The sequence below is a fragment of the Marmota monax genome, unplaced genomic scaffold, assembly GCF_021218885.2.
Source record: "Marmota monax isolate L192 unplaced genomic scaffold, Marmota_monax_Labrador192_F-V1.1 WCK01_AAM20220418_F8-fsc00171, whole genome shotgun sequence".
NCBI classification, from domain to species: Eukaryota; Metazoa; Chordata; class Mammalia; order Rodentia; family Sciuridae; genus Marmota; species Marmota monax.
The window spans coordinates 2921382-2944963 of record NW_026694658.1 but is presented as its reverse complement, the minus strand read 5'-3'; the positions used below and the strand labels follow the sequence as shown (position 1 = coordinate 2944963).

Here is a 23582-nt window from a genome sequence, read left to right as displayed (position 1 = left end):
ATTATCCCAAGTTGGCTTTGCATCTATTAAATAATAAACTCTTCAGCTGCCTTATTAGGAGTGCTATGAGGGTAACACCTTTTCTGCTTTTCATCTTGTATTTAGTTTACTGTATTAAGATATTTGGTTTCAGATTGAATGAATGTAAATAGAAATTAAATGCAAATTTGAATGAACATAAAATAGAAGTGACTTTTTTTATTACCTAAACAGAGGAAGAAACAACTGTGTACATATCAGTTATATAGTTTTTTTCTCATTAACAAGTCAGATGTATTCATGTTCTCATATTTAATAAACTATTAATGTACGTAAGGAATAACAGTTGTAAAACTGTTTCTGCTGAGAATAGAAGCTATTTAAATATATAACAAGCTTTAGTATTGATTTTATATATTGGATGTTACACATCTTTTATTTTCAAATTGTATCAAGTAGAAGAACTTGAATTGTTTGTTTTTTAAAAAAAATTCATGCAACAAGTTATGAGTTTTTTCCCTCCAAACAAAATATCTTCTTTGTTTAGCCATATTTATCTTTTGGAGACCGAATCTGTGTTGCCCCCAGCTGGTCTCCAGCTTGCAGTCCTCCTGCCTTAGCTACCTCAGTAGCTGGGATTACTGGCATGTGCCACTGCACCCAGCTTCTTGGCAACATTTGATTGTTCTTTTGCAGTGCTGGAATCAAGCCCAGGGCCTGTTGCATGCTAGGCAAGCACTCCATTACTGAGCCACATCCTCAGTCCAACTGGGCTACATTTGATAGTTTGATGTGCACAAATCTGTTTTTCTTTGCTAGAGATTGAACCCAGGGCCTTAGATATGCTAGGCAAGCACTCTCCCATTGAACTACATACATCTCCAGCCCCACAAACTGTTTTAATTGTCTCACATCTACTCTAAAATGGCCATTTTGTACAAACCACATCTCTTCTATGAACATTTATATCACACTTGCCTAGGTAATACCTCTACAGAAAGTTTTCACTCATGTTCATTTTTTATAAAAGATGGTAGCATCTCTTAATGCTGGTACTCTTTAACTTTTGGAGATTGTGATCTGAATTCACAGAATAATTGGGTTTTTGGAGCTGTGTTCCCTTTGAGGTAAAGGACTAAAAAGTAGTAGCAAAATGCTTCTAGTTCATCATCTGTCTTAATAGATGGCGTAGCTCTCTTATTACATCTTCCCAGTTTTCAGTTCATTGTAGTAGAACCCCACCACTGTCCAAACTTCTGTTGTTATTTAGTCAATACAAACTGTTTGAATAACCACTAGGCGAGTAGGTATGGTTAAATGGTATTGTAAACAGGGCTAAATGCTATTCTTGTGTTCTGAACTAGAAGTCGTTTCAGCTGTTTTTCACAGCCAAATTTTAATCCTAAATTCCTTTTCTCACCCATTCCCTGCCATATACCTAAACAATACAACTGAGCTTTGCCACAAAGCCAGGAAGGTGATTTAAGGCCAAATAAACTTGCTCAAATATTTGTGGTAATTCTCAAAGTAAAAAAGAGAATTAAATATATTGTGGGGGCTGGGGATGTGGCTCAAGCGGTAGCACGCTTGCCTGGCATGCGTGCAGCATGGGTTCGATCCTCAGCACCAAATACAGACAAAGATGTTGTGTCCGCCAAATACTAAAAAATAAATATTAAAATTTAAAAAAAAATATATTGTGACTAAATAGACAGAAAATAGTTACTCTTATAACCTGGCAGTGTTTACCTAGGGTAAAAGGTTACCTTTGTCAGTTTGAGTAGTTCTCCAGGCATTATCACTTGGCTACTATCTTTATTAATGCATGTTCTGGTCTAGGCTTTGTCTTACCAATACTACAATATGTTTTCAGCTTTCTTCTAACTTTTGCTTCCCACCATCCTTTCTTTGTGTACAAATGGATAGTAATAAAGAAATAGGCAGAAGCCTTGTATTGTAATTGTAGATGTAACCAGTAGCAGCCCTTTATTGTTCTGTTAATGTTTAGGTATCAAGTGGAGAGACAAAGTGCCTTATTTTCTTTTCCATGACCCTGAACAAATTACCTAGAGGCAGGCAAACCACACTATCCAAAGCTATGACCACCCCTGAGTACAAGCTTTTGTTCTCCTGCTTGATGCTGGGGATTGAATCCAGAACCTCTCACATGCCAGGCAAGTGCTGTACTACTGAGTTTCACCTCGAGCAGTGCATGAATTATTTTAATAGTTACTTTGAGATACTTAATAGCACTATACAAAAAGCAAGATTGTGAACATTAAAGGAAGCATGTATGAGGTCCACAAATAATGAATTTAAATAATTTATTCTTGCTGATTACTTATACTATAGAGAATAATACAATATTAAAATATATCATCCTCAGTAAATTAATCTTCATCTAGAAAACGTAATTTTTACAGGTAAAATATAGCATTTAGAAATTTAATTGAAAAATACAAATTTCGTGAAAAATTTTAAGCATTTTTAGAATGGGAATTATAAAAGTCAATGCTGAAGAAAATTGTTTCAAATAATATGTATCTTAAAATACTGTGAAAAATATACTGTAATGTCAGGAAAGAATACCTGAATTATTATTATTACTATTTTCTTCTTTTTCTTTCTGGGGTAGGGAACGAATCCAGGGCCTTATATGTGCTAGACCAGCACTCTACCACTGGGGCAATATCCCCAACCCACCTGCATTCCTTTGAAACTACTAGTTACGGTTTATAATTTCTGTTTTGGTAACATCAGCAAGAGAACACATTTACAATTTAACACTGCAATTATCTGTCAGATAATTAGGATAGAACAAATGTTGTGTATTCTTTAGGTTGAATATTATATACTTTTTAAAACACAGGGGTTTTTCATTTGATCTTGATAAACCAGACTACACATGTAAATTATATTCTAAAACCACTTGGAAACAGTTTTCTTCCAGCCCTGAAAATCTGTTCAAATGCCTTTATCAATAGTCACTTATTACCAAATGAAATTAGTGTTTGTGGCCTTAACAGTTGTACAACTTAATATATTTGAAGGTGTGATGAAGTGGCTCCATCATTCCATTTGTTTATACGATCTGAAATCACAGTTCTGCATAATGGACATGTTTTCTCTCTGTTGAACCATAAGGTAATGCATTCTTCACAAAATATATGCTGTAAAGGGAATTAAGAACTAGATTTTATATTAGCAAACACTTTACATTCATCGTATTGTAGATAATCCTATTCTTAGAGCTGAAAGGGATTTTGGAAACACTAATTCCCACATTTTACAAATGAGAAAATGGAGAAAGTAGTATGTATTCAAGAAGACAGAGTAGTTTTAATGGTAGAGCCACTAGTATTCTTCTGACTTTACTATCCATTTAGCCTTTTTGTAACAAAATGTGGCTATCCCTAGGTGATATCTTTAAGATTTTTCATTATGGTGACTTAAGAGCTTAATAAATCTCTGAGTTAGTAGTAACTTCTGTAAAGTCTAAGAAAAAGCCATATATTCTTCCATAACATTGTTGGTACTATTTTGAATACTAGTATCTAATTATAAAAAATGGACTGTTTTCTAATCATTTTGGCATCCAATCTGCCAGTTGAATTATCTTTCCCCTTTTATATATTCCTGCATAAAAATCATCAGAACATAAAGGATAAGATTTAGCCAATCTACTAAACTCCTAATCATAAATAAATTACGAGTGTGTACTCTGCTACTTTCCACTAAACAGTGTAGATTATTTTTTGCCATTCAACAAACATAAATATTACTTGTAATTCACAGAAAAGTACTGTGTTCAATTTGCTTAAAAATATAATTACCTGACAGATGAGAAGAATTGGTTTCTGAAATTCAGCTTGACATATTGAACAAATATCATCCACATCTGAACACTGTCTCTTGCTGGCAGCTACACCATAACTCTGTGAAGGTAAATTATTTGCAATTACAAATTTCTTTTCCTGTTTGTTGAACACATAGGTGATACTGTACTTCTCAAATCTCCCAGGAATCAGGCATTTCAAAACTTTCCCATAGGATACATTTTATAGCTACATCTTTACTACATGAGTGTGAAATCATTAAATAGTAAATAACAGGATCATGGAAGATTGTTAAATCCACTGGATTCCCAAACGGTAATAGTTTTCAAATTCAACACAAATGGCTATAAGTACCTAAACAATTCGAAATATAACTAAATATTTATAAAAATATTTACAAATACTTCCTGGGTATAGTGTTGCCCAGGATTGCCAAATTAAGCAGTCAATCTAGCACTTTGCTAGTTAAATGTAATTCATGTGGAGAGCTTACTTTAAAAGTATATGTATCTGGGGGCTGGGGTTGTGGCTCAGTGGTAGAAGGCTCACCTAACACGTTGAGGTGCTAGGTTCAATCCTCAGAACCACATAGAAATAAAAAAATAAAGTTATTTTTTTAAAAAAGTATATGTATCTGGGCCAGGCGTGGTGGCACATGCTATAATCCCAGCAGCTCAGGAGGCTGAGACAGGATGATCGGGACTTCAAAGCCAGCCTCAACAACAGTGAGGCACTAATTAAGCAACTTAGCAAGACCCTGTCTCTAGCGGGGCCAGGGTTATGACTCAGTGATAGGGCACTTGCCTAGCATGCATGAGGCACTGGTTTCAATCCTTAGCACCACATAAAAATAAATTTAAAAAAGACCCTGTGTCTAAATATAAAAGAGGGCTGGGGATGTGGTTCAGTGGTTAACTTCCCCTGGATTCAATCCCTGGTACAAAAAAAAAATTGTGTGTGTGTATGTATCTGGGGTTAGAGATGTAGTTCAGTGATAGAGCACTGGCCTAGCATGCACAAGGTCCTTAGTTTTAAACTAATTTTTAGTACCACACACATACAGAGAATATTTGGCTGGGGGTGTGGTATGAGGCCCAGCATGTAGGGGGGAAAAAGAAAAAAAAATCTCTGGTTCTACACTGGAGTTTCAGTAGGCCCAGACACTGGAATATGACTCAGGAATCTTTTTTTGAAAGGTCTTCAAGGTAAGTTCAACATGAAGGAGGTTTCAGTTTCTCACCACTAAACTAAAAATAATTTTTAATTAACCTCTTATTATCATAAAGTCAGAGCATTTAGTACTTTGAAAGAATGATAAACCAAATTTTCAGAGAAAATAACTGTAAAATGTCACTGGGATGGGATAACTGTCAAAACTAACTGAATGAACAATAGTGCAATTCTCTGAATATCCCTTTATTCTAATGTCCTAAAAAAAATTAGGAGATTCTGATCTGATCTCTTTAATATCTTAACTTCCTCACCAAATTCAGCAGGACTTAGTCATGAACTAGATGTGACAATTAAGACTCTTTAGCAAAATTTGAAAGAATCAAAATGTTACAAATGAGACGAGCTTTCTGTAGAAATGATGGTGGCAAGGGTGGCTAAGAACACCTAAGTGTAGTAGTCATGGGAAGTTAGGTAAGGAGTGACTTACTTAAACACATTTGATTATGATCTAAACTTCCTGTACTTAAATGTTTAGGGCTAACAAAACTCAAAGGTCAAAAAAAATTAATTTATCCTTCAGTTTTAGGTGGAGTCCACCTATATGGCGCTAAGGATCAAACCCAGTGCCCCTTGTATGCAAGGCCAGCACTCTTCCATACCACTGAGCCACAATCCCAGCCCTGACAAAAATGTTAAAAATTAAGGTGTTTTTGTGTGTGTGTGTGTGTGTTTTTTTTTTTTTTTTTTTTTGAGACTGGTGATACTAAGGATTTCAGAAGTCAGTCAGGACAGTGTTAAATGATCTTGGTGCCAATTTCCCTTCAGTAAAGGAGTCCATTACAAATATTTATGTTGACAAGCTTTTAAAACATCACTTTTGTCTGGCATTTTGGAGACTTCCTTTAGATGAAGACATCCTGATGGCAACTGTCATTTCCATGATAAAGTTAAAGAACATGTATGTACATGTTCAGAATATCAGGGAGACAGGAGTAAAAGTGTCAATGACTGATTCTCTGTGCTTTCTTTGTCTCACAGAGAAGAATCTCAAGTGTTGATTGGGTTTTGTGATGCTGGATCTGGATCACAGGGCCTCACACATGGTAGGCAAACCTTTTACCACTAAGCTACACTCCTAACCCACAGGAGATTTTCTTAAGGGTATTTCAGCACAAACCTGACTAGATCAATTATGGGAAAATGGCTGATTCTCATATAATCAATTGTATTAACCTGGACAAAACCAGACTCTCTGGATATACTGTATCTTCTCCAAAAGAAAAGTGTGCATAAGATGTAGCAAAACTTGTTTCCATATTTCTCTTAGAGAAAAGGTACCCTGGCTAGTTAGTCTGAACAGTTTTTTAGACAATCCTTTTTTGTTTGGATACTATGGATTGAACTCAGGGGCACTATACCACTAAGCCCCATTCCCCAGCCCTTTTTATTTTTTATTTTGAGACAAGGTCTCATTAAGTTGCTGGGACTGGCTTCAAATTTGCCATCTTCCTGTCTTAGCATCCTGAGTTGCTGGGATTACATGCAAGCACCATTATGTATGGCTCCTTTTTACTTTTAACAATACATTAATAGATTGGCATTTTTGTAAGTCAGTCCCATTAACTGTTTAAGGACCTAATGGACTAAAAAGCTGAAGATCAGCCTTGAAATTTGGTGACCACACCTAGGTATTGGGAATCTTTGAGGCTACTAAATATGAATTACCCTTCTGTATGATACCCTTTCTCTGTATTCTGTAACATCCACAGAATCACATAATAACAAGTTTATAATTGATAGTGAAGTCTCAATCATTAAATTCCATGCTGAAAATTATTTGTATATTTAGAACTGTGTAATGGGGACATTTCCCCCAGTGATAAAATTGCAAGGGACATGATTTTTGGTAATGAGCTGAACATAGAACTAAAACTTCTAATGCCAGAGTACTAGCAAATAATCTAAAAAGACCATTTTATAATGAAAGGTAGAAGTGTTTTTCCTTAAAAAACAAGAAAGTACTTACTGGTCGTGTAAAAAATATTCGCAAAACCTGTCTGAAAGTTTTCAGATGTCCAAAGAAGTCCAAAAGCTGAAAGAGAAAATAAGAGATAATTTATTAATTCAAGAGTCCTATCTGCTAAACCCAAAGACAAAAGCTGAAATATTACAATATTCAATTCCCATATTACCCTAATGCTCACTGCATTCAGAGATAATCATTTCATTCTAAATATATTTCAAGCCTAATTAATGAATATTTATGGGGTTGAGCCAACAAGAAGTACATTTAAAAATCTAGAGTTATAGTTTGTTCAAGATAGATAAAAACCTGTCAAAGACAAAGCAACTACATCTGATTCATATATTAACATTCTGATTTTTAAAGTCTCAAAGTGATTATTAATTTGAAATGATCAGGCAGAAAGGGAGCAGAACAAGACACTCTACTAGTTTTAAGAGTTATGTGTACAACAAACTTTGCTGTTGAGGATGGGTATTTTTTTTTCCACTTGTTTATCCCCTTAGATAACCCATGTTATATGGAACTCCACTTTCTCTCTCTCTTTCTGAGACAGGGTCTTATATGTTACCCAAGTTGGCTTCAAACTCAGAATCCTGTCTCAGCCTCCCAAGTAGCTGAGATTATAGTTACATGCCACCACAAACTGATAAAGAACCTGCGGTTACTTCAAACTACTGATATGAAGATAAGCCTTAAGACAGTTAAGGAGAAAAGTAGTAGTATGTAAAATCAATAATTACATGAATCATTATACAATGGCAAGATTTATAATGTTACTTACTTTTAATATGAGGTAGAGTAAAGCCAGCAATATCCCAAGACTCCATCTAGTACCATTACCAAACTCCCCATAACTTATAAGGTAACGAAACCAAACTGGTATGGGAACAAAAGTTCGGTAATACTGACACAATTCTTCTAAAAGCATATACCAGTAACCCTAAAAAGAAAGGAAAAAGAAAATAAATAGAACTACCCAAGCCACTTAAACACATAGCAAAAATCCTTAATATTGGACTGAAAACATCATGAGTACATGATGCAATAATATAAGTAACTGTGAAATTAGTCTTCATTATGATTATGACTGACAATTTCAACTTGATTTTTCCATGTTACAGTCACTGCATAGTGTGCTTTTAAAGTATTCCTCAGAATGAAATAGTAAAATGTTTTATATGTACTGTGTTTTTGCCGATTATAAAAATTTGTTTTTATTGAATATGGGAAGCCACTAAATAACTGCATATAGTCAATTATTAATTGATAGTACCCTGTTGGAGAACAGAAGTACAAATTAATAGTTTCTCCTATTTGATGTGGAGACTGATTTTTCAGTTCTGAAGCAAATGTTTGTTGTTCTTTTTAGTTATACATGACAGTACAGTTTAATTTGACTTATTTATACAAACATGGAGTACATTTTATTCTAACTAGGACCCCAGTCTCATGGTTGTACATGATGTAGAGATTCACTGGTGTATTCATGTATGTACATAGGAAAGTTATGTCAGAGTCATTCTACTCTTTTCCTATTCCTGTCCCCCCTCCATTCCCTTAATTCCCCCTTGACTAATCTACTGAACTTGTATTCTTCCCCTCCTTGAAACAAATGTAATTCTCATTTTATCCAAATAGGTTAATATTTTGGTTCAAGTCCTTGAACAAATGTTGCCAAGCGATAATGAAGATAATTAAAACTAGATTATTTAGCAAATGAAAAAATCACAAAATCTTTAAGCAAAGATTAAACAGTATTAATGTGTTTGCCAACATCATTCCAATAATGCATCAGTTAGTTTCTTACCTTTGACTTAAAAGGCATGATGAAAGGAGGCACCAATAAAACAAGGCATTTTACGCCCATGAAGAGGAATTTTAGAATGAAGTCCGTAATTCCAACAATCCAAAGTACTTCCCAGAAGCTCAAGTGATCCAGTGTAGGATTTAAGAAAATTAAACTACCAAGAGAAAATCATCAAAATTTACCAGAGCAACGTACAAAGGTAAAATATTGAAAAGGGTGTTAAATTTGCTACAAATATTTTAATTTGATATGTAGAAATGAGTTTGGCAAGATAACATCAGAGTTCATATAAATGGAATGAAGGATATTTTTTTATTATTATTTTAAAGGGACTTTTCCTTTTATATGATATAGAAAAAGGTCTTCCTGGTTTATTATGTTGACACTTTTGTAGCCTATAAACTCTAAAACCTGTATACTAGACTTCTGCCATTATCTTCCTAACGATTTCCAATCAGGATTCCATCCCCTCTTTTCCACTGAATTACTTTTGTCCTTTATATCACTAGACCTAAAGGTCACTTCTCTTTCCATTTACTCATCCTAAATTATTTTCTTTGTAGACCTTTTTTCCTCTGTGGTGTTGGGGATTGAACCCAGGACCTCATTCATGATAGGCACTGAGCTGCACCTGTAGCTTGTTCTTTCTAAACTTCTTTTTTCTCTCCTGGTTGTTCTCATATGTCTCCTTTGTGGCTGCTACTCTGATGATGGGTCTTGTCCAGGACTGGGCCCTCTTTGTATTTTCTTTGTATTACCACATAGTTATTTGTATTACCCAGGTTAGTTCTGTTCAGTCCTGTGGTTTTAAAATATCAGTCATATTTAAATGCTGATTACTTTGCTAACATACCAAAATTTATAGCTCTAACCTCTACCCTGAGCTCATGATATATCTAGAACTGCTTTCTTAACAATTCTACTTGACTTCTCATGCTTAACATGTTAAAAACAAAATTACTGATTTTCTTCTCAAATCTAGTTCCTTCCCCAGCCCGATAAAATGACACCATCATCAAAGTCTTTCTTGCGTTCCCTACCTATTCACCCACACAGCCCTATCCATATCAATGTACTGGCTCTACTTCTAAACTATATCCCACATTTGTCCATAATTATTTTCTGACTAAAGCTAAAAATTCAGAAAAACTTGTTACCTATTGTCTTTTAATGAATCTTTGCCTTATTTCTAGAAACTGAAAAAGACAACAATACCCACCTACTTAATAAGTACTGATTAAACAAAAATGCAGTTATCAAAAAAATTAAATATATATTGAGCACCTGCTATGTGCCAAGGAACTAAGGATACAAGTCTGAATAAGTCACTCAAAGCTCTCTAAAGAAGACAGGTAAAAATTGAACTACAATAAGTATTATGTGTAAGTAAGATATATGCAGAGTGCTGCGGAACATATGATTACATTTTAAAAAGTATACTAGAACTAGTAATTACCTGTAATAAAGTGACTGAGAATGAAAGGTATAATACAGAAGAACAGATGATCCTGCTAAGAATATCAATAACCAAGCACATTGAATCTTTGAAGATCTTTCCTGAAAAATAAACAATTTTATAATTTGTTACTTTGAATTATGCCAGAATTTCAAATATTATTAAACTTTAAATTTAATGGCTTATTAACATTAACTTTCTAGATTAACCTTAAAATATAAAGTATCTGTTAAATTGTATACCACATTGTTTTATTTATCTTTAGTGAACAAAATTTGAAACAAGTTATAAAAATACAATTTCTTCACTGTATGAAAAATAAGATGTTTCAAAGAAACCAAATCATCTAAAAGTTGACATAAAGGACCTACCCAAAACAATCTTTAGCTGTTCAGTTCCCTTTTTTGTGCATCTTCCACAAGACAAATTTCAAAAATGCATTTAAGTAAATCAGGGTTCACAGATATTCAATAATTTATTTTTAATCTAAGGTTAAGTTTTAATTACAAGTTTAATTAAATGTTTTATAGGTTAAGCATCCTAATCTGAAAGTTAGCAATTGAAATGCTCTAAAATCCAAAACTTTTTGTGCACCAACGTGAAGCCCCAAGTGGACAATTCTTAAACCTGATCTCCTGTTAAAATTAAAACACAGATACACTAAAATTACTGTATAAAATTACAATTGGGCTATGAGTTGTATATAAAACAGAAATGAATTCTCTTTAGACTTGAGTTCCCATTCCAAAGATATCTCATTATGTATGTACAAATATTCCCAAATCCCCCCAAATCTGAAACAGTTTTGGTTTCAAGCATTTTGGAATAAAGAATACTCAATCTGTACTAGTTTGAAACCATGAATTAAAGTTTTTTTAGTTTACAGGTTCTACTATAAATTTCCAGGTCAGAATGTATGATATCTTCCTTTAATATGGCCTTATGGTGAAATTTCATGAACTTTTTCCTATTTTTCCCATGATTTTTATGACTAGGACTTTTACATTATAGAAAAACTTCTTGAATTAAATTTCCTTTAAATAAGAGAGCTAAACAGTTCAATACCTATTTATTCAATGCTCCATAATTTATTTAGTTATTTTAAATCTTATTATAGTCAGTCCATCAGTTGAAATTTTAATGAGATTATGTTTAAATTAGCTCACAAAATAAAAAGGTACTTGCCAAACCAGATCAAATAGATCAAATAGTGTAGTCCTTTGTCTACTCCCCTACATCCTCAGCACTTTTTTATTTTGAGATAGGGTCTTGCTAAATTGCTGAGGCTGGCCTCAGACTTGTGAACCTCTTGCCTCAGCCCCCGCAAGTTGCTGGGATTTCAGGCATGCATGGTTGTGCCTGGCTTTTTCTTTATTAGAAACCAAATATATAAAGAGAATAAGGTGAAGCAATCAGTATTAGGACAGATAATTTAGATAACAAAATAAAACATGTCATGGATCACCATATTTGATTTCCTACTTCTCTCAAAAGCTATTCCTATTTCTCACAAAATTATTTCTCTATAATTCTATAGAGAGAAAACAGTTAATAATTTTTTAGTTGCTTGTTATACTTACTCTTAGAAAAACCTGATTTACAATGCTTTTGTTTGCATACATAAAAGTTGTTAGCAGCCCAATTCCAAGAGAAATGCCTGTTAGAAAATAAGTTCCAGTTAATTGAAAGAAAAAAAAAACAAAGAGGACAATATAAGCTAATAATATGAATTAAAAGAAAACACACAATTTTAAAAGCCAACAGAAAAATAAGTAACTGAAATACATAGGTAAAAATAGAATTCCAATAAAGAAAAATAACTGAATTTACCAATTAAGCAAATCATTGTTTTATTATCCCCTACCTGTTATATGCTGCATAACAAGTTTGACACCCAGAATCAAAATATATGGAAGACTTTTCTGCAACCACTTGAAAAGATAGCGGAATTCTGAGAAGGTGCTACTTCCGTGTTCTCCAGACTCCGTGGCAGTATCCTCAGGCTGCCTTGCTTCACTGTGGGAGTGACTCCGGAAACGACTATGTGCACATCCATGGGTACAGCTATGGACAGCTGACCTTATATTTCTGGAGCTTGGATTTTCAACATATTCTTTAGATATGGGGTTAATCTGGATATGAACCTCTCCAGAATCAAGAAAAGAACCTTCTCCTGTCAATCTTGTATGGGTACACTGGGAGGCTGAGGCATCCTCACCACTTGCAGTTCCTGGAGGACTGTGCAGTTGGTTACAGTTGGCTTGCATGGCCCTTAAAATACTTTTTCTCTAATCCAGATTTCTTTGCTTGGAGGTTTTGTCTCCTAAAAATAAACAAACAAATTATCCAAGAGCAGAAAATATTCCAAGGGAATAGTTAAATACAAGTAAGTACACTGCTCATCAATTGTTCTTTATTCACTTTATAAAAGGAGTTGCTGATAGTCACAGCATATGAATTTTCAGATTATCGCACTTATTTCTAAACTCCTCCCTTAATGCCAAGAATCTGCTTAAAAATTATCATTTCAGGAAACATTTACTAACAAAAAAAAAGACGAGTTTCAGATGACTCCACTTCTGTAATGCCAGAACACACTGGCAAAATAGTCATGATGTATGGGGGGCCCAGAAGATGTTAATATAATACTAGTGTTCATATTTAATAGTTTGGCACATTCACTCAGCACCCAACTGGAGCAGTTTCATCTGAGTAGATTCTACATCAAAGAAGTTTCAGAATGAAGAGTGATTCAGTATTTTTTTCTAATATTTTAAAATTCTTATTTGTAGATGGACACGATAGTTTATTTATGTGGTGCTGAGGATCAAACCCAGCGCTCCATGCATGTGAGGCAAGTGCTCTACCACTGAGCCACAACCCCAGCTCTGATTCAGTATTTTTTAATACTTGGAAATGCTAGGAAGAAAGAAAAAACTCTATTAAACTTCAATGCTTTAAATATCATTATAGATAATAAACATTTCACTTAGATGAACTATAAATTTTATCTTATGCTCAAAGAGCTTCCCCAAAGCGAATATATTAATGGTGCTACCAAGAATACGACTTTCCCTCCTAAAAGAATGTTTCCTAAATATCTTCAAATTAGGGATAAGTTGGGTGATAATGCTAAGTGATACTTCTGTCTGAATGAAGATAGTCACAGTGTATGGAATAAAAATGCCACCATCGGTGGTGTGTGTGTTGCGGGAGATGGGGTGAGGTTATCAGAAATGAGGACGTTGGCAGGGAGGTTCCTAAATGACCCAGCGTGGATCTCCTAGCAGCTCGATGCCGAAATCGCAATGCCAGCTGACAAAACGCAAAGCCTATCCCAGACTGTCTGCTTTTCCCGTTTCTCTAGGAGGAAGCTAGAGTTAACGACAGGGCATGTTCTGTGTCATTCTGTCTTATGCCTTGGCTTGAACGCTGTGCAGTTACCCTGTGGCGGTTTGGGTTTTGATGCTTTTCGCGGAAGGCTTCGCACCCAGGCTCCGATGCCACGGTGCGCTTTATTTCCTCAAATCTCAAGAGCGACTTTGGACAGGATGGTTTATGTGTTTTCTATAAATAAAAACAGGCCCCTCCCACTCTCCTCCACGCACAGATAAAAAAGAGGAGAGAAAAGGAATCAAAGTGAACATCAACAACTCTTCCGGAATCCCCGAGCACAGGTCTCCACCCACGTCCAAGCCTCCGGCGCCCCGGTTATTCTCCCTGGACCCCCTTGCCCCCGCCTCCCCCAGGCCTGACCTCTCATGACCAGGAGCGGACGGAGGCCTCGGCAGCGACGGCAGGAACAGCAGCGCACGCCGCCCCCAGCCCTAGAGTCAGAGCCATCACGCTCAAGCCCCACGGCCAGCAACTCGGGCCCGGCTCGGCGGCGGCGCGCGCGCTCCCCGGACGTCCTCGGGCGCGCGGCCCGCCCCCGCCTGCGCTGCGCCGCGCCGAGGATAGGCGAGCGGCTGAAGCACGCCGCTGCCAGGGCCTGCGCCTGGGGACCGCCCGCGGACGCGTGCCCTTAACAGTTCGTTGCCTCACGTCTTGAGTCTATGCCGCCAGTCTAGCACGGCACACGGCTCCGAGGTGCTGGACGTTTTGAGGTTAAAAGCGCGCAGGCTCCGGAACCTGCCTCCGGAGGCGGGGCCTGACGCTGAGGGCTGTCCCAGCCTACCCCCGCGCCCTTCCCGAGGCGTCTCGCCTGCCGCAACCCCAGCGGGGTAGCCACGTTGGCGGGGCTCGGCGCGTCTCCGGAAGAGCGGCGCTGGGCGGGGCAGGAGCGCTGGGGTTTCCGGGTTCGGGTTTCGCGACCGACGCTCCTGACCCACTTGTGGCTGGCGGCGAAGTTTAACCAAACTGGGTTTTCTCTCAGGCCCAAGTTGCGGCGAGCGAGATCTGAAGTGCTGGAGGGTTTGCGGGGGACCGAAGAGACTGAGAAAGCCGCCTTCCGCGGAGTGTGGAGAGCGTTTCTGCCCTCCTGTAATTCTCTTAATCCACTATTGTTCTAAGTGGAAAGGTTACTAAGGGCGCGGGGGCGGGCGGTTAACCGGAAGAAAAACGGAGATGTAGTTTAAGTGGTTCTGAATGTATTCCTCGCGTGTCCTCCACAGCCGCCAATATAGCCTTTCCGTTCCAAACTGCAGCTCTCTACATTTTGTTTATACCTGGTACTTCTATTTGCTATTTATTTATTTATTTTTACTTTTGGCCTGGGGATTGCACCCAGGGGCACTTAATCACTGAGCTACTTCCCTAGCCCTTTTAATTTATTTTGAGATAGAATCTCGCTAAATTGCGGAGGCTGGCCTCGAGTTTGGGATCCTTCTGCCTTAGCCTCCTGAGCTGCTTGGATTAAAAGAGTGCACCACCACGCCAAGCATTACCTGGCATTTCTAGAGTTGCTGTCAAATAAATAAAAGCCTTCCATATTTCTTGAAATTAAATATTCCTTGTGAGGTGGACTGAAGAATGGGAGCCAGGTCAGTCTTTCCTCACTAGAGTAGATAAGTTTACATACCCATACATGCTATCATTGAATGTCTAATGAAAATGTTTTGTTTTATTGGTCACTACCTGCTTTAAAACCATTCACTTGCCAAAGTTGCTGGTGTGTGACTTTCAACCATGGAATTGTACCTTATTTTCTCCCAGTACAATTGAATTCTCTGTTTAACCTCAGTTATCTTCTTTGAGGCTGTGCTTAAATCATATGAGTTCTATTACCAGATCATTTGCCTTGAGTAGAAAAGCATGTTTAAAAAAATTCAAAACCAGTCCGCCTCTCACTGTCGATTAAGACATTAACCGCTGCAGCTGCTGCTTTCTTTCTAGTCCCCGCCCCTTTTGTGCTTAAGTCTCCAAGCTTCACTGAGCTTCTTGACAAATTAGATTTTTGGGTCAGTAAACCTGAGGGCCAGGCTCTGAACTGTAGTAAATTTTCTTGGAAAATTTATTTACGTATAGTCTACTATCCCAACTACATGGATATTTTTATTTTTATCATTTATTGCAGTACTGGGGGTCCAATCCAGGGCCTGGTGCATACTAGGCAAGTACTGCACCACTGAGCTACATCCCCAACCCTGAATATTTTTATTTTAAACATGAAAATGTGTGAGGATTTAGTAAACAGGAAAAAAATAAATAAAGCAATCTCTCCCAGTCTAGCCTCAGCCATAATGGAGAACCAGTATACCGTCAGTACATTAGTAGTTTTGAAATATTTGGCACATTAGTAAATTTAGCATATCTAATGTTTGCATTCTCATTTTAACCTAACACACTGAAGGCATGTCAGTGAATATTGAAGGTTTATTAGCGCATTTGGTACTGCATTTCAATAACAACTAAAAGGCAGTATTTGAAGAAGAGCACCAAGTTGAGATATGACTTAGTGGCCCACAGATATTTGATAAATTTTCTTTCCACTGGCATTTGGAATGCTGGAATGGGCATTTGATTTTGATTAATTCAAAAAGCACTTGTGAGCTGGGGTTGTGGCTAAGTGGTAGAATGCTCGCCTAGGACCCATGAGGCACTGGGTTCGATCCTCAGCACCACATAAAAATAAAATAAAGATATTGTGTCCATCTAAAACTAAAAAATAAAACATTACAAAAAAAAAAAAAGCACTTGCTGCATACTTACTGCCAAGAATTGTACTAGGCATGGGAGAAACAGATAAAAAAGATGTCCCTATCCCACAGTAAAACAAGTGGTTAGACATACAAACAAATAATTACATTGTATTAAAGTAAACAGTATAATTGTTGAAGGTTGTGTGAAATGCATTGGAAGTAAAAGGTGGGATCCTATAACTTTGTCAAGCAAGAAACACTTCATTAAATTTATGGCATTGGAGAGAAAGACTGAGGAAAACTTTGAAATTTGCCAGGATGCAAGCAATGATGGGCTTTTTTTTTTTTTTTTTTTTTGCTATTGGGGATTGAACCCAGAGAACCCTTTACTACTGAGCCACATCCCCAACTCTTTTATTTATTTTTTATTCTGAGACATGATCTTACTAAGTAGCTTAGGGCCTAAGTTGCTGAGGCTGGTTTTGAACTTGCCATCCTTTTGCCTCGGCCTCCTGAGTCACTGATGTTACAGGTGTGTGCCTCTGAGTTGGGCATTTTTTTAAAATTCTAGTTTCTTTTTTAAAAAATATCTTTTTTATTTGTTTATTTTTTATATGGTGCTGAGGAGAGAACCCAGGGCCTCATATGTGTTAGGCAAGCTGAGCCACAACCCCAGCCCCATGAGCTGGGCATTCTTGATAGGAAACAACATTAAGTGGAGAGTGATGGTATTGAAATACTGTGGCCCAATGGGCAAAGTAGTAAATGCCTGTAGTCCCAGATGCGCAGGAGACTGAGGCAGGAGGTTCAAAGCCAGTCTCAGCAATTTAGCAAGGCCCTAAGCAACTCAGACCCTCTCATATATAAAATACAAAAAAGGAATAGGGATGTGCTCAGTGGTGAAGTGCCCTTGGGTTCAGTCCCCAGTACCAAAAAGAAAAACAAAATACCATGGCCCTTTAAGGACTAAGTTTTCAACTTTGGAAAGTGGGGGCTAGAAAATAAAAGATTTCAAGAGCTTCATGGAGAAGTTTATTACCTAGCTTATTCTAGTGGCCAAAGGGAAGATATTGTGGAGTTTTATTTATTATCGATCTATTTATTTTTCATACTGGGGATTGAGCTTAGGGGTCCTTAACCACCAAGCCACATTCTCAGTCCTTTTTAGTTTTTATTTTGAGACAGGGTCTTGCTAAATTGCTGAGGCTGTCTTTGAACTTGTGATCCTCCTGCCTCAGCCTCCCAAATCACTGGGTTATAGCCATCTGCAACATAACAATTACTGTGTCCTGCTGAGATACTGAGTTTTAAACACCAGTTATCTGTGACCAGATTTGTTTTCCAGAAAACTCACATGCTAACAGTGTAACAATGCAAGCTGAATTAGGAGACTTTTATAAGTAGTTCAGTTAGATAAGGTCTTGAACTTGTCAGTCAAGTAGAATTCAAAAGGAAGTATGAGATTGGAGAAGTTTAAAGGAGAAAGAATCAATAGGATTAAGTGTGGTGGATTGTTGCAGTTATGCCCCTCACCTCCTCCCACTTCCCACACCAATTTTTCACACCAACCTTGGATTTAATTTTTTAATTTCCTTTTTAGTTGTCAATAGATCCTTATATTTTTTTATTTATTTATATGCAGTGCTGAGAATTGAACCTAGGGCCTCACACTTGCTAGGCAAGTGCTCTACCACTGAGCCACAACCCTTGAATAGTCTCTTTTTAGAATAATTTACATGACTTCCTTTTACCACAGTAATAGTAATTGTTATGTTAGTAGAGGCTTGAAAAATTCTTGCACATTGAGACTTAACACTTATTGCTGGCAACCATGCGAGCAACTCAAGGCTAGCCTCCTAGAAGATAAGGGATCATTTGTAGTGAGGCCCTGTCTCAGCTCTCTTGGTCTTCCCAGTTGAGGACCCCAAAACATGTATGAGGCCATCCTAGACAATCCAGCTCCAACTAAGATGGTTCAGACAAGAAGGGTCAATGAGGCAACACAAAGACAAAACATACAATACATTTTGGCAGGGCATAGTGGCACACGCCTGTAATCCCTATGGCTCAGGAAGCTGAGAAAGGAGAATCCCAAGTTCAAAGCCAGCCTCAGCAAAAAAGTGAGGCACTAAGCAACTCAGTGAGACCCTGTCTCCAAATAAAATACAAAGTAGGTCTGGAGTGGCTTTGTGGTTGAGTGCCCCTGAGTTCAATACCTGGTACTCACCTCCATTTTTTTTTTTAAGCCTCTAGACTTGGGGCAGCTTGTTTCATAATATATTAACTGATACTCTAAGTGACCAATTAGAGGGTGAGAAAGAAGGGAGTCTGTGATGAATATTTTTATAGCTTAGGTGGATAGATAAATCAATATTGGAAATCTATAAAAATTAGAGTAAGTAAATTGGATATATTACCAAATTGAGGAGGGAATTGTTTTTTAAAGGCCAAATTTGGAGAGAGAATAATAAATCAGCTTCAGAAATCTGAGCCTTAGGAGTTCCTCGGACAAATAGGTAAAGATATCCAGTTGGAAGTTTGATGTAAGGATCTAGAGGTAGAAAATTCAGAGTAAAAACTGGTTTTTAAGTAACAGTAACCATTTCATGTTTATTTGTTTTCAGAGTTGTTTTTTTTTTTGGAGATTGTCATCGACTTTGTTGTCTAGGAACAGTCTTCTCCTTTCTTTCTGATCTATATGCCTTTTGCTTCTTGCTTTATTATATTAACTAGAATTGCCAGTACTCTGCTGAGTAAGATTGGTAGAGTAGACATCCTTGCCATGTTCCCAATTTTAAGGGAAAAACATTCAGTCTTTCACCATTAAGTATGTTAACTGGAAATTGTTTTTATAGGTGTCCTATGTCAGATTAAATAAACTCCCTTCTATTCCTACATTGCTAATGCTACTGTTTGGATAATTGTACCCAGAAGTCCATGTATTAAAGCTTAGTCCCTAGCCTGTGGCTCTGTAGGGAGGGGATAGAACCTTTAAGAAGTTGGGCCTAAAGCTAGGTTTGCAGCTCATTGGTAAAGCATTTGCCAACTGTGTGAGGCTCTGGATTCAATCCTCAGCATCACATAAAACAAACAAATAAATAAAGGTGTCCATTTACAACTAAAAATAACAAACAAACAAACAAATAAGAAGTGGGGCCTAGTGAGAAGAAGCTATCACTGGAAACATGCCCTAGAAAAAGATTTTGGGACCCGATCCCATTTTTCTTTCTTTCTTCCTGGCTGTCATGAAGTCACAAGTTTTCTCTGTCAAACATTCCTGCCAGGATACATGGTGCTGCCACAGGCCCAAAGTAATAGAGCCAAGAGACCATGAACTGAAACCTCTGAAACAATGAGCTAAGACAAACCTTTTTCTTTATTAAGTAGATTATCTCAGGCATTTTGTCACAATGACAGCAGACTAGCACAGCTGAGTTTTTTTTTTTTAACTTTTTGTGTGTGTGTCTGGTACAGGGTATTGAATCCAGGGACACTTTCCCACTAAGCTATGTTCCCAGCCCTTCTTTTAATATTCGGGGTCTCACTAAGTTGCTGAAGCAGACTTTGAACTTGGGATCCTCCTGCCTCCAACCTGAGCTGTTGGAATTACAGGCATGCACCACCATGCTAGGCAAATGAGAATTTTTTATTATGAATGGATGTTGAATTTTGGCAAATGCTTTTTCTGTCTTTATTGAAAATCACATGATTTTATTTCTTTAGTCTTATTGATGTTGAATTTTATAAGTTAACTTCTTTTTAATTTTACTTTATTTTATTATTTTTGGTGATACTGGGGATTAAACTCAGGGTGCTTTACCACCAAGTTACATCCCCAGCCCTTTTCATTTTGAAACAGAGTCTCACTAAGTTGCTGTGATTGGTCTTGAACTCGTGATCTTCCTAGTTCAGCCTCCTAAATCTGTGGGATTATAAGTATGCACTGCTGCATTTAGAAAGATCTTTTTCTTTTTTGATATAAACATATTTTTATAGATTTCTCACTAAGCATTGTTTTAACAGAATATCATAAGTTTGATATGTTGTATTTAAATTTTTGTTCAGTTCAAAATAGTTTCTAATTTCCCTTACAGTTTCTTTTTTGATTCCTGTGTCATTTAGAAATATGTTGTCTAATCAGGCGTGGTGTCACACATCTGTAATCCTATCAGCTTAGGAGGCTGAGGCAGGAGGATCACAAGTTGAAAGCCATTTTCAGCAGTTTAGTGAGGCCCTACACAACTTAGCAAGATGCTGTCTCAAATAAATAAATAAAATAAAAGGGCTGGGGATGTGGTTCATTGGTTAAGTGCCCCTGGATTCAATCCCTGGTACAAAAAAAAAAAAAATTGATTTCTGAATATCTGGGGATCTCCTGACTTTCCTATCATTGGTTTCTAATTTAATTCTGATATATGTAGAGATATGTATACTTTTTACTATGTATACTTTAAAATTTGTTTTGTGATTTAGAATATCATGTGTCTTGGTAAAGTTCTAGGTGTACTTGAAAAGAATGTGCATTCTGCTATTGTCGGGTAATGTATTTTACAAATGACTATTAGGTCAAGTTGATTGGTGGTGTTTTTTAGGTCTGCCGAGTCTTTGCTGATTTTCTGTCTGCTTCTTCTCAGTTCCTGAGAGAGAAGTATTGAAATCTCCATGTATAATTATGAATTCATATATTTTTCTTTAGAATTTTAGTACTATCAGTTTTAGCCTCATATGTTTTTGAGGATCTGTTGTTAGGTCCTTACCCATTTATAATTGTTATGTCATTGTGGAAATTTGATCATTTAACATTGCATAAATACTTTTTTTATCCCTGTCCATATATAGCAACTCTATTTCTTTTGATTAGTTTTTCATAATTTTAAATAATTTTTAAAAATAATTTTACTCCTAATCTGCTTATGGGTTGCTTTAAATACAATCTGACAATTTCTGCTTTTAATTGGTATGTTTACACCATTTTTAGAAATAGCCTATAACTGCACAACAGTTCTAATTTCTCCACATCTTTGCCAGTACCCATTATTTTCTGGATGTTTGATGGTAGCCATCCATCCCGATGGGCGTGACTTGATATCTTGTTGGTTTTAATTAGCAGTTCCCTAATAACTAGTGATAAACATCTTTTCATGGAGTTGTTGATCATTTGTGTACCTTCTTTGAAAGACAGATATGGTCATAAGCCAAGATGCTGACAGCCTAAAAAAGGCAAGGAGTGGGTTTTCCCATAGAGCCTCAGAAGGAATGTAGTCCTGCTGATCTTTCTTTAATTTCAGATATCTGGATTCCAGAACTGAGAGAATAAATTCCTGTTATTTTAAGCCATAAAGTTTGTCATAATTTGACAGTGTTCACAGGAAAAAAATATATTTCTCCTTGAACTCCAGTGACATGAATGTCAATCTGATACTGTCCCACAGGTTCCTGAGGCTGTGTTCATTTTCAGTAGAGTAATAAATGCTCTCTCACCATCATCACCCTAAAAAAGAGTAGATATTAACTGCATGATGCTGCTCCTTTACTGTTCCTCTGTTACCCACTATTATTGGATCCAAAGTCAGCTAAGTCCACTACAACTCTTTTATTCCCACTTTCTAGCCTATCATTACTTTCCTACACAACTCTTACTAAAATATAATTTCTAAAAGTTAAATTACTTATTAAGTTCACTAAAGAACATTAAGATATTAAGATATTAATTTTCTTTAAAGAAATTTTTGACAGAATTTATATGGTCAGTCAAAAGAATGCTATAATAAATTTGCTAATAGATTTCAAATTCCTACAAAGCAGGAGACATAATATTTGGATTTATGTTTTTGTTTTGTGGCTCTAGAGATTGAACCCAAGGGTGCTTTATCACTGAGCTACATCCCTAGCTTTTAAAAAATCTTTTATTTTGAGACAGGGTTTCCTGAGTTGCTATGGCTGGCCTTAAACTTGTGATTCTCTTGCCTCAGCCTCCTGAGTTGCTGGTAGGTGTTCCCTTACCCAGCTGGAGTGACATCTTTTACCAGATACAAAACAGTTGATTTGCATTTGTTTTGCTAAGGACAAGAATCATTTGCATCGCTTTCTGACAAGAACTATTTGTATTTTCATCAGTTTTTAACATGTTAACACTACCCCTGTAAAGTTATGGCCTAGTTCATAGAAACTCTAATTCAGATGCACACCCCTCCATACTCAGATAATTCCCAGTAGGTCTAAATGGCATCCTGCATCCCAGTGAAAAGACCCCAGTAATCTCTTTCTCTTATTTCCAAGTTTTGGATGTTTTTAAATACTCTTTACCCCAGATAGTAAGACATTTCATGTTCATTTTCTCCCTCTCCCCCTGCTTTTCATACCCATCTTCCTTCCATCATAGAATGTTTTTCCTCTCCTCTTACCCAGTTATATCTCCTACTTTCTTTATATCTTGGCCTTTCACTTTCTTTGAACACACAAGTATTTGTTTCTTGACTCTCTTACCCATATGTGACACAGCTGATGGCGCAGATATTTGTTTCCTAAATATCTGAGGAATAACATGAAGTGTTAGTTTCTCATTTGGGGAGATAACAAAATGATATTATTCTTTACTGAAAAATGGGCTTTATTGGTTTGGCATATTTATATTCCCAGTTTTAATCTAAGTCCCATTAGGGTAGGAACTACAATTAATCCTTTTTTATTTATAGAAATTATATCTACTAATTCAGGGATGGTAAATATATAGCCCTATGTTACCATTCCACCTACTCATACCAATGGCAGATATTGACAGCTGATTTCAAAGTCATTCTTGTGCAGCCTGAACAGCCTCAGATTTCCTCTTAGCACAAAATTCTAGGCTTCTATTACCAGTCAGTTGAAGTTGGCACAAAATGAAAATGTTTTAAATGAAAGTTTTGAATGAATAAAGATTGGTCATAGACCAATCTGGTTCTAGAGTTGATATTTTTTTAATATATATTTTTAGTTGTAGATGGACATAATACCTTTATTTTAGTTATTTATTTTTTTATGTGGTACTGAGGCGAACCCAGTGCCTCACACATTCTAGGCAAGCACTCTACCAGTGAGCCACAACACCAACCCTAGAATTGATATTTTAAATAAAATCAATCAGATTATTTTATGGGCTTAGAAATGTATATGTGAGTATAGGGGAGCAATTTTTGTCTCTATCCTCAAATAAAAATGTTTTTGGGGAGTTGTTCCAAAGTAA

General features: G+C 36.7%; 1 protein-coding gene across 2 annotated transcripts; it reads right to left on the bottom strand.

Annotated features, from left to right (window-relative positions):
- Positions 1 to 183: 183 nt before the first annotated feature.
- Positions 184 to 14529, bottom strand: Rnft1 (ring finger protein, transmembrane 1). Of its 2 annotated transcripts, none has more exons than XM_046423154.2 (9): positions 14034 to 14529; positions 12142 to 12600; positions 11858 to 11934; positions 10278 to 10378; positions 8822 to 8975; positions 7796 to 7954; positions 7015 to 7080; positions 3813 to 3914; positions 184 to 3168 (listed from the first exon to the last, which is right to left on the bottom strand). In XM_046423154.2, exons 2-9 carry the CDS (start codon positions 12542 to 12544, stop codon positions 3136 to 3138), a joined length of 1095 nt encoding a protein of 364 aa, XP_046279110.1. In that variant the 5' UTR covers positions 12545 to 12600; positions 14034 to 14529; the 3' UTR covers positions 184 to 3135. The 2 variants fall into 2 exon arrangements, with proteins under 2 accessions (XP_046279110.1, XP_046279108.1); XM_046423152.2 differs by having other exon boundaries at positions 184 to 3149; positions 14034 to 14521.
- Positions 14530 to 23582: the final 9053 nt, after the last annotated feature.

What these genes read in the sequence shown, in the direction of transcription:
- Rnft1 (XM_046423152.2), bottom strand. Translation starts at nt 12,544, where the DNA reads ATGCAAGCCAACTGTAACCAACTGCACAGTCCTCCAGGAACTGCAAGT. An exon ending in TAAATCAGGTTTTTCTAAGA is followed by an intron (nt 10,379 to 11,857) that starts GTAAGTATAACA and finishes TTTATTTTTCAG; the next exon opens with GAAAGATCTTCAAAGATTCA. An exon ending in GAATATTTTTTACACGACCA is followed by an intron (nt 3,915 to 7,014) that starts GTAAGTACTTTC and finishes TTACCTTCACAG; the next exon opens with AGTTATGGTGTAGCTGCCAG.